This window comes from Phalangium opilio, unplaced genomic scaffold (genome assembly GCF_054372755.1).
Source record: "Phalangium opilio isolate 3A_F unplaced genomic scaffold, DU_Popi_V2 ptg000078l_1, whole genome shotgun sequence".
Lineage (NCBI taxonomy): Eukaryota > Metazoa > Arthropoda > Arachnida > Opiliones > Phalangiidae > Phalangium > Phalangium opilio.
Window position 1 is genome coordinate 3,881,288 of NW_028324186.1, and position 17,118 is coordinate 3,898,405.

The 17,118-nt window shown below is 39.7% G+C and overlaps 1 protein-coding gene across 1 annotated transcript; it reads right to left on the bottom strand.

Moving 5' to 3' along the window:
• Positions 1 to 9,174: 9,174 nt before the first annotated feature.
• On the bottom strand, positions 9,175 to 12,760 carry LOC149655841 (zinc finger BED domain-containing protein 4-like). The gene is made up of 4 exons (XM_089845052.1): positions 12,538 to 12,760; positions 11,734 to 11,802; positions 9,939 to 11,587; positions 9,175 to 9,327 (listed from the first exon to the last, which is right to left on the bottom strand). The coding sequence occupies exons 1-4, from the start codon at positions 12,758 to 12,760 to the stop codon at positions 9,175 to 9,177; spliced, it is 2,094 nt and encodes a 697-aa protein (XP_089701178.1).
• Positions 12,761 to 17,118: the final 4,358 nt, after the last annotated feature.

The window sequence follows — 17,118 nt, forward strand, 5'->3', positions numbered from 1 at the left end:
GCAGGGCCTAACCTGAACCCAGAACTTCTGGACGTTCTCATCCGATTTCGTGAGAATCGTATCGCATTTACCGCTGATATAACAAAGGCGTTTCTACAAATTTCGATCTGCGAAAATGACCGAGACGCTGTCCGTTTCCTGTGGATTGATGTAAACAATCCAGATGCTAACTCCAACCTATTGGTATACCGAATGACTCGGGTCCCGTTTGGAGTTACTTCAAGCCCATTCATGCTTGCAGCTACGATACGACACCACGTCAAAAAGTATAAGGAGAAAGAACCGGAAGTCTGTGACAAAGTTGATAAATGTCTATTTGTCGACGATTTGGTCACGGGAGGAAAGCACGTCGAGGAAGCTTTCGAAATATCTACCAAATCAACTGAGATTTTAAAACAAGCGGGGATGGAACTACATAAGTTCAAGACCAACTCACCGGAACTACGAAAACTATGGCACCTTGAAAACCCAACGACCGAAGAAGCGAAATCCACACAAAGCCTGTCAAATTCAGCAACTCTGAAGATATTAGGATTGTCCTGGGACACCACATCTGACTGCCTGATTTTCGTCATGGATGACCTATTGGAATTTCTCATTCTTCGGAAGAACACGAAAAGATGGGTACTCAAATCTGTAGCCCGAATATTTGATCCTCTTGGATTACTAGCACCCTTTACAGTAAAGGCTAAATTCCTTTTCCAAGAACTTTGGCAAAACGGGTCGACCTGGGACGAAGAATTATCGACAGACCTCTCGTCGAAATTTAACGAATGGTGCGAAGAACTCCGAAATCTGAGAGAAGTAAAAGTTCCACGGTACTATTATTCCCAAACGGGCAAAGAAAATTTGCTAGAAATCGAATTGCACACCTTTGTGGACGCGAGCGAAAAGGCATATGCCGCAGTCACGTACCTACGTTTCAAGACTTGCGAAGGAAAAATAGGAACAGCGCTGGTCTCGTGCAGAACTAGAGTTTCCCCATTAAAGAAACTAAGCATGCCACGATTGGAACTAATGGGAGCTGTAATAGGATCTCGCTTAACTTCACACCTACTCGGAACCTTTGCTATTCGACCCACAAAAATTAGAATGTGGACCGACTCGACTATAGCGCTTCAATGGATAAGAGGATCCGCGACCGAATGGAAGCCTTTCGTGTCTAATCGCGTTAGGGAAATTCAGACCCTAACAAATCCAGCTGATTGGAATCATTGCCGAACTAAGGACAATCCAGCGGACCTACCAACGCGTGGTAGTACCGTATCAGATCTAATACATAATAGTTTATGGTGGAAGGGACCTACTTGGCTCGGTAAAGAAACCGAGGCTCACCCAAAACAACCAATAACTAAACAAGTATCCAACCTGGAAGTACAAGACGAACTCAGAAACTCCTTCCGGTCTGTTAATCTTGGCCTAGTCACTGTCCAACCAGCTTCCGAGCCGGTATTCGAGCTGAAAAAATTCAGTACATGCTTTCTGAAACCCGTGTATCGAATAACAGCCTGGATCTATCGTTTTACTGAAAACTGCAGGAAAAAGAAAACAGACAGGTCATTTGAGGAACTATCAACGGAAGAGCTCACACGAGCTGAAAAATATTGGATCAAGAGAGCACAAGAAGACTGCTTTCACACGGAGGTCACAGCCTTACGTAACGGGCAAATCTTAGAAAAGGAATCGAAAATCTATTCACTCCACCCCTACCTCGACGATGACGGTTTACTTTGCGTGGGAGGACGCTTAACCTCTACCTCTCTGAGCTACAGAGAACGCCATCCATGGATTCTCGCGTCCAAACATCGACTTTCTGAGCTCATAGCCTACAATGAGCACGAACGTTTACTTCACGCTGGGGTGACCGATACTCTGGTAGAAGTCCGCGAACATTTTTGGATTCCTAGCGGTCGGCAATTAGTTAAAAAGGTGGTACATCATTGTTACCATTGCCGTTGGACTCGAATTAAAGCCTCTGCCGCCGAAATGGCGCCGCTACCGTCCTTTCGAACAACGCCAGCTCCGGTCTTTGAAGTTTGCGGTCTGGACTTTGCTGGACCCCTTTACACGAAAGATGGGCAAAAATGCTACATTGCGTTGTTTACCTGCGCCGTTACTCGAGCTTGCCACTTAGAGCTGGTAAATGACATGTCGACCGATAGCTTTCTTCAGGCATTTAGACGATTTATTGCCCGCCGTGGGATAGTTAAATCCATCTATTCCGACAACGCCAAGTCATTCAAAAGAGCCGAGCTGGATCTCAAGGAACTGTTCAAAAACATTCGAAGTCCGGAAGTATGTCGTTACTTTGGCAACCTAAAGATATCTTGGCATTATATCGTAGAAAGAGCCGCTTGGTGGGGCGGTTTCTGGGAACGCCTAGTCCGCTCAGTTAAGGGCTGCCTTAAAAGATCCATGGGACAGGCCCGTCTCACCATTGACGAAATCACGACCTACCTAACAGAAGCCGAGGCCGTCATAAACTCTCGACCAATATCATACGTCTATCAAGACGCTGGTGAACCAACTCCTCTCACCCCAGCGCACTTTTTGGTCGGAGGTCGACTCACCGCACTGCCTTCAAGGTCGTTTACGCAAAACCCTACGACTCCTGCTACGCGAATTCAATTAACCAGACGTTTGAAATTGCGTCAACGAATAAATGATACCTTCTGGTCGAGGTGGAAATCCGAATACCTTTTGGAATTACGCTCTGCGCACCACCGCTTAAATAAGATTCCAACACCGGAATTAAAGAAAGACGACGTGGTCTTAATTGAAGATCAAAATGTGCCCCGTTTATGTTGGAAGATGGCCGTATCGCGGACGCGACGGTATCGTAAGGTCTTGTTCGGTAAGACTTGCAAACGGCACTCGACTTAAACGACCTATACCCCTCCTTTACAACCTTGAGCTAAATTAGGGAGCACCTTATCTTGAACTGATAGTTCAAGGGGGGGAGCGTATGTTAAATGATTTTGTTTGAATCTAACTTAAACTAACTAAATAACTAAATAACGAAACTAATTTCTGCTTGTTTACTTAATAATCCTATTTGTTTGCTTAATAATCATATTTGTTTAAAACTATTTGTGTGTATAACCGTGTTCAAAATTTAATTTGCAATGTTCATTTCACTAACCCTTTAAAAACACTAACCCTTTAAAAGTTTATCGTCAATAGTCATTTTTGGGTTTCTCTTGCCCAGAGTCCCCTTTCACTTTCTCGTGAGTCATGTTTACGGAATGCAACCTTTAAGACGTCATAACCTCGCTGGAGGGAAAAATCGCTCCTTATATGGAGTTGCTAAGCGGCTTCCGTACTACACGTGACCCCTTCGACCCAATGGGCAAGAGCCCCCAAAAACGACAAATTGTTCTCATCGAAGAGAGAAAACTTCGATGGATGAGAAAACTTCAGTCGTACAAAAATCTACCTGTACGAGGAAGGCACGGGCCGACCTCTCTCCCTCTACCCGTCTCGGGACGGTAAAATTTCGCTTTCGCCGTGTATAAGTTTGTTTTTTTTCCTTTGTATTTCGTATTAAAGTATTAAGTTTTTATACAATACCAGTTTGTTATTCCACCGAATGTTACTAATCGACGTTATTTCGACCAACCCTTCAATTTTATTAAAAGGAATAAAATTGGCTTTAAAGTTCTTTTTTTCAGTCGGGAATTTTAAAGTATTCTAAGCTCTCCCACTCTTGAGCAGCCCCTCGGCCAAAATCCCACTACATTTCAAAGCCTGGAAAAATCGGTTTCAAGACCCTTACCTTTGGAATCCCTTCATTTGTTTGCAACAAATGATGAAGTAAATTTGTTCAATGATTTAAAATTACTTTCACAGAATACCGAAAAAATATGCTCCATCGCATTTGACTCGGCTACTGGTGATGCCAGCAACGAAATTAAAACAAGGATTCTGGAAGGCGTGAAAAGCTTGAAAACCCAAGAAACCAGCGGTTTACATAGAGAATTAACTCTAATGATTGGTATAAGGTATATGATAACTAACAATTTGAACACCGCCGATGGTTTAGTAAATGGTGCGACTGGGAGGTTTAGAAAAATACAGTACGGTCAAAATCAAAGAGGGCACCAGGTACCTGTTTGAGTTTGGATTGAATTTAGTGATGAAAAGACTGATAGGGAGACTAGAGCCAAGTCTCAAGGACTAATGGCAACCAATAATATTAATGAACTATGGACGCCTATTGAGAAGATTGTGAGAAGTTTCACTAGACGTTCAGGACAGAAAAACATCTATGTATCGAGAAAGCAGTATCCTCTAGTAATTGCCGAAGCTATAACTGTACATAAGAGTCAAGGAGATACCTACAATGAAGTAGTTGTTCATCTTAATCAAAAGCGTATGATGAAAAGATCTCAACTATACGTCGCATGTAGTAGGGCCAAAACGTCTAACGGTTTGTTTATTGTGGGAAAATTCAAAGCTCCTAACCCAGTGGTTAAGAGTAAAGACGCTGTTGCCTTGGAGATGGAGCGTTTGCGAAAAGATTGCCCATTAATTATACCTAGTATAGACAAAAGAATTTCTATTTATGTACACAATGTGCAGTCTTTAAATTGTCATTTACAAGATGTCAGCTCAGATTTGAAAATATTGGAATCAGATATGGTATTCCTCGTTGAAACCTGGGCCAAAGAGACGGACGATTTTGAAATTCCGGGATTTTTGAAGCTACAAGGTATTCATCTCCCACGAGAATCACGTCGAAAGGCGTATGGGGTATCCGCTTATGTCAAAGAAAATATAAATGACCCCAACATTCGTATGTTCAAGTCGGAACCAACTAGAACCTCCCACATTGAATGCTTATGGTTTGATGGAACATTATGTGATGTCCGTCATCCGTACTGGCAGTTTACTGTCCTCCAGCTTGCAACATTCGAGACAAAATATATGGTATTGGAAAGTGTTTGGCAGAGTATAGCAATACCGATATTCCCAGTGTCGTTGTTGGCGATTTCAACATCAACCTACTAGACTCATCGTGTCTTGAAGCTAAGAAACTCCTATCTTTCTTCTCCGATAATGGGTTTCATCTACTACAAGGTCTTAACTTTAAACAGTCAACTGATGGTGGTACTCAACTAGATTTAGCATTTGCTACTGCAAGTTTTTCCTCAATATTTAGCGCTACTTATCGAGGATGTTACTATTCCTATCACAAAGGAATATGTTTACATTTGAAATAAGTTTGAAATCGTGACGTGAGAGAACGTGAACTTGTGTTTTGAATGGTCATCGCTACTCTCGATGAATCCTCGACATCAACTCTTGTCAAGGTGAATCCTCGAGTTCAACTCTTGTCAAGATGAATCCTCGAGTTCAACTCTTCTCAAGATGAATCCTCGAGTTCAACTCTTCTCAAGATGAATCCTCGAGTTCAACTCTTCTCAAGATGAATCCTCGAGTTCAACTCTTCTCAAGATGAATCCTCGAGTTCAACTCTTCTCAAGATGAATCCTCGAGTTCGACTCTTCTCAAGATGAATCCTCGAGTTCGACTCTTCTCAAGATGAATCCTCGAGTTCAACTCTTCTCAAGATGAATCCTCGAGTTCCACTCTTCTCAAGATGAATCCTCGAGTTCGACTCTTCTCAAGATGAATCCTCGAGTTCGACTCTTCTCAAGCTGAATCCTCGAGTTCGACTCTTCTCAAGATGAATCCTCGAGTTCGACTCTTCTCAAGTTGAATCCTCGAGTTCGACTCTTCTCAAGATGAATCCTCGAGTTCGACTCTTCTCAAGATGAATCCTCGAGTTCGACTCTTGTCAAGATGAATCCTCGAGTTCAACAGTAGGCTTGGGATCCTAGATGAAGAGACCCACTTTTTAGGCTTGGGATCCTAGATGAAGAGACCCACTTTTAAGGCTTGGGATCCTAGATGAAGAGACCCACTTTTAAGGCTTGGGATCCTAGATGAAGAGACCCACTTTTTAGGCTTGGGATCCTAGATGAAGAGACCCACATTTTAGGCTTGGGATCCTAGATGAAGAGACCCACTTTTTAGGCTTGGGATCCTAGATGAAGAGACCCGCTTTAGGCTTAGAACAGGACATGCACATCAAGAATGCGGTACCTTGCAACCAGAGGAGAAAATCCTTGAAGATGTTACACTACAAATTCTACATTGTTATTTGTTACTAAGTTATAGGGCTCACACTGCAAAGGTTTTCATTTTCCATCAGTGGAGAAGTCAAGGCCCCCCAACGAGGGAAGCATTTCAAAACTAAAAAAAAAATTCACCTCAAAGCAAACTTCGTCTGATATTCCATCTAGTACGAAATTAACAGTTTTGATAAGGAAATTTTTAGATGCATATGGTTCTTAATTCTTGCTCATTTGGCAGGTTATTAGAGTTTCAGGACAACGTGGCTGGGGGCTAATGCTACGCGATGGTCGTACTTAAGTATAAGCGTGCGATCATTGTATAATTTTAGCTTCCAGCCATATATTAGGCTTCATGTAATGAATTTCCAATCAAACCGTAAACTAAACTTGATCTGGGTTGAATTTATTCATACTCGGAACAGTTTTCGTAAACAAATGAGAGACACAGAAAGTATAATAAAGCCGGAACCACCATCAAAACGTTTAACTATAAACGTCGCACAAAAAGTATAATATGGCCGGAGCCATCTTGTTCTTATGATATTCTGTTAGTCGAGGTAATAATCACTCAAACATTCCCTGTACACCGAGTAAGGTTAGAACTGTCACACTAGGGCTTTTAAATGTTGGGGGTACACCTATTATGCTGAGTGGCATAAGTCCCTCGGTTTTAGTATATAGTTTCGACTAAAGAGTTAATCAACATTGCCAGCGCGACGGCTAGTCAAGAGGTACCAGAGAGAAAAGGTAGCGGTTCAGTTTCACTCAGTACTTGACTATCTTGGCTCACAGAACGCCGGACAACACTGCACTGAAATTTTAGCTGAGAGGGGGAGGAATTTTTCTAGTCCCTTTAGAGCAAACTATAGACAGCTATCACCTAGATCTTCTTTGGTAGGATTGCACTTTATCTAACTAACTCAACTAACAGTGGTTTCTGACTAATTAGACCACGGGGAGTTCGGAAAAAATAGTAAAAAAATTCTAAACACGCCGCAAGTTGGTCAAAAAAATTTTTGAAAATGTTAAAATTCCATGTATTTACCATAACCTCCGAGAATTCCAGAAAAACCTAACTCCGTCGTCTGCAGCCGAGCTCGATCTTACCAAATGAACTCGCGACGAAAAAAGTGTTATAGCTTATTCTAGATCTTACTAAAAAAAGGTAAATCTACAAAAATTATGAGATTTATGCTAATATTTGAAAAGGTGGATTTTAATCCAGAAAAAATTAGGAAAAGGTCTCATTTTATTTGAGTTGTAAAAGAAGTAAGCATCAAAATTTTGGAAAAGGCGGATTTTAGTTGAGAAATATTTCAGAAAAGGTAGCATTCTATTTTGGTTGTAAATGAAGTTATCATCTAGTTTTTGCAAGAGGCTTCAAATAATTTGGGAAGCAAATGAACGTAAAGGCAAAATTATGGAAAATTACGCGAATTATTTGGAAATAAATGGTAATATTTGGAAAATGCGTCATATTTTGCAGCAATATTTTGGAAAAGACGTCATATTTTACAGCAATATTTTGGAAAAGGCGTCATATTTTACAGCAATATTTTGGAAAAGGCGTCATATTTTACAGCAATATTTTGGAAAAGGAGTCATATTTTACGGCAATATTTTGGAAAAGGCGTAATATTTTACGGCAATATTTTGGAAAAGGCGTCATAAGTTACAGCAATATTTTGGAAAAGGCGTCATATTTTACGGCAATATTTTGGAAAAGGCGTAATATTTTACGGCAATATTTTGGAAAAGGCGTCATAAGTTACAGCAATATTTTGGAAAAGGAGTCATATTTTACGGCAATATTTTGGAAAAGGCGTAATATTTTACGGCAATATTTTGGAAAAGGCGTAATATTTTACGGCAATATTTTGGAAAAGGCGTAATATTTTACGGCAATATTTTGGAAAAGGCGTCATATTTTACAGCAATATTTTGGAAAAGGCGTCATATTTTACGGCAATATTTTGGAAAAGGCGTAATATTTTACGGCAATATTTTGGAAAAGGCGTAATATTTTACGGCAATATTTTGGAAAAGGCGTAATATTTTACGGCAATATTTTGGAAAAGGCGTCATATTTTACAGCAATATTTTGGAAAAGGCGTCATATTTTACGGCAATATTTTGGAAAAGGCGTAATATTTTACGGCAATATTTTGGAAAAGGCGTCATATTTTACAGCAATATTTTGGAAAAGGCGTCATATTTTACAGCAATATTTTGGAAAAGGCGTCATATTTTACGGCAATATTCTGGAAAAGGCGTAATATTTTACGGCAATATTTTGGAAAAGGCGTCATATTTTACAGCAATATTTTGGAAAAGAAGTCATATTTTACGGCAATATTTTGGAAAAGGAGTCATATTTTACGGCAATATTTTGGAAAAAGAGTCATATTTTACGGCAATATTTTGGAAAAGGAGTCATATTTTACGGCAAAATTTTGGAAAAGGAGTCATATTTTACGGCAATATTTTGGAAAAGGAGTCATATTTTACGGCAATATTTTGGAAAAGGCGTCATATTTTACGGCAATATTTTGGAAAAGGCGTCATGTTTTACGGCAATATTTTGGAAAAGGCGTCAAATTTTACACCAATATTTTGAAAAAGGCGTCTTATTCTTTTTGAAATGTCTAAACACAAACAGCGACATTTTGGAAAGGGTTTCAAATTACCAGGGAAGAACTAAATACAATTAGAAATTCCAAATATAATTATGGTTATGCAGTAAAGCGTGACACTTAGCATTATCCGAGAAACACCCCTTGGAGGTGGCCATACTTCGTTTCTCATGGAAAGTTTTTTATGGCAGGTCCCCTTGCCTACTGCCAGCTTCAATATTCTGGGGAGTTTTCATTTGCCAGGCCCCCCTACCTATATAATGTCGACCTCGTTGCCCTGCCAAATCAAAACTCCTCAAGACATTGAGGTCGACAGTATATAGGTAGGGGGGCCTGCCAAATGAAAACTCCCCAGGATATTGAATCCCCTTGCCTACAGCCTTAAACGAAGAAAACTGACCTCACTCATCGCTGAGTTCAACCGTGTTTTCTTCGTTTTGACCACCAATAAGGAACGCCGGTTGTGTTTCTGGATTCAGATCGTTCAATTCTAACTCCGACACGTCAATTTCAATTAGTTCAAGACCTTTTTTCCCTGGACCAGGATAGTTTGTCTTGACGTCTTCCAGGAACCGACGGAAGTTGGTTCCAGGAGGAAGCCAATTGCCATCTTAGTCCTTGAAAAAAAGGTACCTGTACCTATATGAGGCCATATAAATGTTCAACGCCCGGTCAGTTCTGTAGGACTTTATGCTCGCATTCAAATGCCGCTTTGTTTTCGACGTTATTCGTATGAGCAAGTGAAGCTTCCGAATTCACGAACTCATACAAAACAGTCAGATGCTCCCGAAATCCCATCAAAGTACAATTCATTAGTGATGCCACGAATATTCGGTTACTATTCGGTATTCGGCCTATTCGGCCATTTTTTTCGTATTCGGTATTCGGCCGAATATTTCGTAATATTCGGCCGAATACCGAATCTCCAATCATGAAGGAAAAAAACGGAAAAATTACTCAAAAATAATTTATTTCAATAACAATTTTTATTTCAATATTTATAATCTAACAATGGTAAGTTGTGATGAATAAAAACAAGTTTTTCAGCATTTGTTGATAGCAAACGATTGCGCTTATCCTCATAGATAGTACCTGCTTCTGAAAATAGTCTTTCACTATATACACTACTACCAGGAGACGAGAGATATATCTTCGCGAATTTTACCAAGCTCGGATACTGTTTTGCGTTTGCTGACCACCATTTGTAAGGGTCTGCCGCCCGATCCAAGCGAACAGTTTTGAGATAAAAATCAATCTCATTCGCAATTGTGCTTTTGCTTTTATCCATAACATCATTTTGCGTGTTCTCTGTAGCGATTTCCTCAAAACAGTTCCAGAAACTGTCATGTATTTCATTTTCAATAGTTGCATAACCTGAATTTGAAGCATTTTCGTTGGTGTTTCTTTTCTTACGAAGGGGAGAAGAATCATCATCGGTAGATTCGGTACCGCTAGATTCGGTACCGCTAGATTCGTCACAACTATTTTTCAGAGCTTGTAAAAAAATTTTTTGTTTTGCTCGTTCCGTTTGAACTAATCCCAGGAAATTAGTTTTGAATCGCGGGTCTAGAAAAGTGGCAACTAGATATTTGTCATTCTCATCAAACTTAAACCGTTTTTCAAGCTCAGATATAAGTGAAGATCTTATTTTCAATAAATTTGGTGTTCTGTCTGCAGTGTCTTCCTTTCCCAGGTATTTCAGCAATGTTACAACATGTGGAATCACTTCAGAGATGCAGGAAAGTCCTGAGCTGGTTATTTTAGTAATCTCTTCAAATGGTTTGAGGAGATTTATGCATTGCCCCATTAAATCCCACTGAGAGGGTGTCATATTTTTTAAGTTTAAAGAATCGTGATCTGTTATGTAGAAAGAGACAGCTCGTTTTTGCTCCAAAAATCGCACCATTAAATAATACGTAGAATTCCAGCGTGTGCTAACATCTTGTACTAGTTTGTGGTTTGGCAATTTAAGTTCTTCGCGAATGGATTTCAGCTTAGGTTGAGCTACACCAGAGTGGTTAAAATGGGTAACAATTCGTCTCGCAGCGGCTACCATTTCCAGAACTTCCGTCTGAGACTTCATCGATTCCTCGACAGCTCGTTGCAGCGAATGAATAAAACATTTGGCAGAATCATATTCTGCGACTCTAACACCTTTTATCATATTGGCTCCACTATCATGGACAAGTAAATAGATCTTGCTCTGAGGAATATTCCATCTTTCTGCAATAGCATTCAGCTCTACTGCAATATTGTTACCAGTATGCGAGCCAGCAAACGGCTTCATCGCCAAAACGCCATGTTCAAGAATAAAGTCTGGAGATATCCAATGCGCAGTGAAACTCAAGAAAGACTCGTTGTTTTGTTGACATGTACACATATCAGATGTCACTGATACTGCTGTTGATCGCGAAATGCTAGCTTCAATTTTTGAGTAAATTCTGTGATATATATCGGAAATAACGTGCTCGGTCATATAAGTGCGACCAGGTATTTTGTATTGAGGCACTGCCTTTTCCATAAGTCTTTTAAAGCCGACTCGTTCAACAAGCGATAACGGTTCGTTGTCTATGGCAATCATTTCACCGATTAAATAATGATATTTTATTGATTTCGGGTCATTGATATCCCACAACAATTTCCTTTCAGTAGTTTCCTTTAGAGTTAACTGTTGTTTTTTCGATGTACCAGGCGCTACCAGTTTCTTGCAATCAGTAGACTCAAGGCTACTGCCACTTGCCGAGGGAGCAGCAGTAAATGTAGCGTACTGCTCAGCATGTTTGGTTTTAAGGTGGTTCTTTAGAGAAGTTGTAGCTATAAGCAAAAAATAATAATTAAACTGACTTTGCTCACAAATTAGACACAATATGATAAATAATTAAAAACTTTCTAATTTAATTGAATTTCAAGAACATTAGATTTTAAAAATTATAAAAATATTGTTTTAAGCTTTTCCTTACTTGCTTTCTTCTCTTCTCCACCTCGTGAGATCTTGTTGTTACACAGCAAACACACAGCCAACTTATTATCTTCATTGCAAAATCATAATAATTCCAAACAGGCGATTTTTTGTTTGCCGATGACATTTTGTAAAGCATATACTAGTGACACGATCTACTGGCAAATGAACCAAAAACCTAAAGACGCTATAGACGGGTCCTATAGTGTTAAAGAGAGCGCGTTGAAAAATCGTAACTTCCCCCTTTTCATTCCCTCCTTCCCGAGTTTATCACCAACGTTGAAAGCTTCCGCGCAGGCGCGCTGTAGCAGAGGCGGTAGAGAGCGGATCTAAATCTAAACAGTGTATCCCTCTCTCTGCTTGCGCGCCAATATTGCGCAGAGCAGTAATCGCGTTACAGCTAGTGCCGAGAGGAGAGGAGAGTTTTCCCACGTGACCCTACATTTCGCGTAGCCGTCTGCCTATTCACCTCACCATTCAGACCTGTCCCATTGCGGTCCTTGCGGGGGTCGACGTATTTCGCGGAACGGGTTACAGCTCATAACCGGTTGCACATATCTCACGCCCGAATATTCGGTGGCCGAATATTCGGTGCTTCGGCCGAGAGCATGGCCGAATATTCGGTATTCGGTATTCGGCAAAATCAATATTCGCGGCATCACTACAATTCATATACATCGGGGCGCCATCTGACATTATCACTGACCCCGGAGCTACGTATTTCGCCATTTGAATCCACAAAAGGCCCTGGACTTATTCCTGACCTTCAAAAAAAGACCATCTTTCGACTCTCTGCAATAAATACCAAAGATACAAATGGTCCTTCCGGCCAATTGAGCCCCACGGTGGTGCTTTCTAGAGTGCAAGTATGTTTCGTCCACCTCTACGAACAATCCTGGTCCTCCAATCTGAACCTTATCGGCCCTGTTCGAAATGAAAATCTCAGCCACCTCGCGACACATGGAAAAGTAGACCACGACGGTATGGCTTGCACATTTACTGTGGATTATAGCGTCAGATACGCTCATTTTGGAAACCCACAGGAACACGAGGAAGAGATTGTCGGTAACAGACAGGTTTTGATTGTAAAACCAGGTGTTTTTCGAGGGGACGAAAGCCTTCGTGCAATCAACCGCCAAATACTATGGTACCTTCTTTTTGGATGCTTTTAGGGCCTTGCGCTTGTAAGCAGGCGCGTAGGAACGTTTCGAATTTAGGGGGGTACAGTTTAAATGTGGATTTGGGCGCCCCCCTCCCCCCCCCCAAGAAAAGAAAAATGTCGAAAAATACATTTAACAATTAAGGTACTTTAGTTACAGTGAAATGTGAAATGGTGAATTATTATGATTTTCCAGGAACTGGTGGCCGATAGTTGTTGGTTGTGGATAATTTTCGGTACAAGAAATTTTTATCAATTCTCTTTGGAAATGTTTAGATAATCACTACATGATTTATACTTTTTGAGTAATTTTTTTCCCGTATATCAGAGCACCAACTCTTTTAGAGAATTTTTTAATACGAAAAATAGGATTCCCTTCTCAAAATATCGGATTTTATAGGACCGGATTCATAAAACTTAAGGATTATATAGGACTGTTAAATGATAAGACCCATAGTTCGGATAATTTTATTTAGTGAGAACGTAAGATTCCTTTAAGTGCGGTATATCACATCTTGATCTAATCAAATACTCAAGGGCTCACATAGAAGACACATTCAGATTTACTTTTAAAAAAGACTAATGATTAAAAAAAACAATAAGCAAAAAGAGACTTAAAAGTGACTGAAAATTACCAAATCAAGCTATTTAAAGGGTAAGGTAGGAAAAGATAATTTCCAGAGAAAACTAATTTTCAAAATTCTTTTTATAATTAAAGATAATTTAAAAGTCTGTGCTCTAATTGAGCTTAATCTGTGAACTTAGACATTTTAGAAGAAAGGTCTTAGGCAAAGTTCAATTGGAACGCAGCTCAGAATGCAAAGTAATTGATATACTTTAAAAATTATTTAAATTCAATGATGGAAACATTGAAGGGAAAAATCTCCTGAGCGAGCTCCGCGATTTTTTTATGTGACCAAATGAGATCTCGCTAATTCTACGTTTAAAACGTCATGCAACTGGGATTGTAAATAATTACTTCAAAATCCCAAAAATATAGGACTTTAAAGGACGATTTGTGAAATTGTTGGATACTTTCTAAAATATAGGATTTTATTGGAATTATAAGATCTCTGGGTGCTGAAGCGTAAGTGGCAGCCACAACAAGAAGCAGACGATTAAGATGCAAAAGACTAGGTTTGGTCCTGCATACTTTCCTGCTGCCATTGCCTTTAAAAAAAGGTTTCTCCGTGGCCGCTTTATTTTCACAATAGATCATTTCGGTATTCATCTCTGCGCAGGCACGAACGGTCTTCAGCGCCCCAAATTTGTGAAGCTGTCTTTGATAAGCTAAATAAGCTCTCTACCTTTTTATGCCTTACCCAAGAAGGGCTTGGCTTCTACGACGGAAAACGGCGCTGCGCCTAATACCGAAATGGTCTATTCGCCTCTTTTTACTTCAGTATCATTTTGGCGCCCTTTGATTTTAAATTTGGCGCCCTTTCTGATCCATTTAGGCGCCCTAGTAAAATTTTAGGGGGGTACAATGTACCCTTGTACCCCCCCGTTCCTACGCCACTGCTTGTAAGCGCGAGACTGGGCTGCGAAACATCTTATCGAATAGCCATATCGACTTTGGGCATTGCTAACCCTAACAAGATATCCATTTAATTCCCCATAATTGGTTTTATTCCCACATCCGCAAGGTGTATTTCATTCATTGAAGAATTCAAGACGCGGGACAACCTCCAATGAAAGTACTAGGGCAATGGCATCCCTCTCTGACCTCGCTTTTAGGCCATCATCCATCCCGGGGAAAAAACCCTCCCCAATTCTTCAAGGAAACCATTTTAAAAAAATGTTCCTCATTCCCAAAATTTGGGTTTTCATACGCCTCGTTTTCCAAATTAGCATGAGCCATTTAGAAATTAAACCTAATAAACCCCCAGAAAATATAATTTGACAGCAGTAATAATTATCTCTCAAGAAAGCCTCTTCAAAAAACACGTCTAATCACGTTGAAAATCAACGAGTCTCTGCTCAGTAAGTTCTCGTTTTCATGGCAACCCGCGAGGCGGGAAAAGGCGCGAATCGAGGGGAGGCGTTAAGGGGCAGCCAGCGGATTCAGTGACAGTTTTAGCGGGGAAGGAATAGCATATATTTCAAAGGTATTAAAGGTAAGGTTAGGTTAGGTTAATTATTAGCTAATTTACCACCTTTTCCAAAATTAATGTTTGCGATTAGGCCTAGTTAACTTTTAAATACTTCCCAAAAGTTTAATGCTATTTTTAGAAACTAAAATATCGCTAATGTAATTTTCGCCATTTCTCGCTTATATTCTCCTTTTCCTTATTTTTGGCATTTCTAATTTTTCTTTACGCAATATTTTGAAAATTTCTCAGATTACTTTACGATCACAGTACCAACAAGATGGCCCCGGCCAGATTACCCTTTTCGCGCCATCTAGTGACTAGAATTAGTATTACTATATCCATTGACCCCGGCAAATTTAAAATTTTCGGGTTTTTTTCCATTGTTTATAAAATAGCATTCCGATTATGAATAAAACCAATCTAGTAAGAATTTGGTTTACAGTTTAATTAAATAAGTAATTAACAAAATCTGTTCTATGAGTGAACTGGAACCTAATATTTGTACTCTGACTAGTTGATGGGTCCTGACTCGCAGGAGATTCTAAAACCAACTGCCTCTTTAGCTTCTTATTTGTTGTATATCTCTCGTATTCGAGCTTTTTCTCTTTCTCTGTATTCTGGATTCAAACGAAGCCTTCTCATCTTTTCCGCTGATGATTCTTTCATATTAGATGCCATTTCTGAACTCTCTCGTATTTGTAAAACAGGCGAGTTAAACAGGCACAAAGTCTATTTTGATGTCCTAACTTAGTTCATGAGTTGTTAGATATCCTGAAAAACAATCTTGGTTTACGCGTAAATAGGCCTAACAAATAATAATATATGACAAAACTACCTGTTCAAAATTTCCATCCCACCCCTTCGCGTGTGTGATAGGGTTTTTGATACGTGGCGCCCCTATCGGCGAGCGAAGGAGCTATTCAATCTGAACAAAAAATAAATACCGTAATGTTTCATCTTGCAAATATTTTAATTCTCTATTAATAAACATCTCTTTATTTTACAAACACTTTTCCTGCAATTAATTAATACGGAAATTATTAAAATTAATAAAATATAAAACGTCCCCGGCGGGATTTGAACCCGCGGTGTCTCCCTCTCAAGTACTTACCGCGCTCAAAGCTGCTTAACTTCGAGTGTTAACATGGGGTTAGTAATATTTTAGTTTACCTCGCCCCATAAAGATGGCGATACAAGCAACTCACCCTATCACACACGCGATGGGGCGCTTCCATTGAACCCGAATCAAAGCTGAAAATTCAACTGTTCCTCTTGTATCTCTATGTTCGCAAGAGAACAAAGGAAAGGAACTTAAAAGCAGTGATGCCGGGTGGGAAAAATTAAATTTCCCTTTCTAACCCTTAAAATTTCCCTTTTTGGACCAAAATTTCCTTAGTTCAGGGCTGCCAGTACGAAAAGTTTCACTAGTGCCACCGTGCGGAGAAAACGCGAAGCTTGATCTAGGGGGAACAAAAATGGCAGGCCTGAGAGGCTGAGACCTGCATCAGCGGCAGTGTATGTGACGTTTGATAATTCAGTCCCAAATGAAAATTAGTGCTCGAAATTTCTTGGAATGGATAAACCACAATTTTCAGAAGAGAATATTTTCAAAAATGGTAAGTGTTGAAAACCTAATCACCCTAATATTAACCAAATTAGTTATGTAAACTCTTAAGCCTTGGTCATAACATGAGTATAAAATTGGTAATACTGTTTTCGTTTTGTTTAGTACCTGTTGCTCTCTCTCTTGTCAAAATTGCTACGAGTATTACACATTTTCCCAAAGATCCTACTGAAAAAATTCGAAAAGCTCTTAAGTCTAACTTTAAGGGAAATGAATTCACACAGTATGGAATTATAAACGAAAAAAACTCTTTTTGCTTTAAAAAAGAGTCTAATTTAAAAGTAACGAAGATTGGTTTTGAAGTCAACCCTTCTTATCCATTCTTGAAGTGTTCCCCTGACGGTCTAGTCAACCATAATTTGGTCGAAATGAAGTGTCCAGTCATTGGTGAAAAAGGAAACTTAGAAACAGTCCTCAAGAAAACTCCTTACGTAATCAAGAAGGACGGAACAATTTCTTTGAAACCCTAACTAATGTATTATGGGCAAGTGCAATTTAGTTTGGCTCTTT

What these genes read in the sequence shown, in the direction of transcription:
- LOC149655841 (XM_089845052.1), bottom strand. Translation starts at nt 12,760, where the DNA reads ATGAGCGTATCTGACGCTATAATCCACAGTAAATGTGCAAGCCATACC. An exon ending in AAGGACCATTTGTATCTTTG is followed by an intron (nt 11,803 to 12,537) that starts GTATTTATTGCA and finishes TTTGCAATGAAG; the next exon opens with ATAATAAGTTGGCTGTGTGT. An exon ending in CAAAACAGTATCCGAGCTTG is followed by an intron (nt 9,328 to 9,938) that starts GTAAAATTCGCG and finishes GAAGACGTCAAG; the next exon opens with ACAAACTATCCTGGTCCAGG.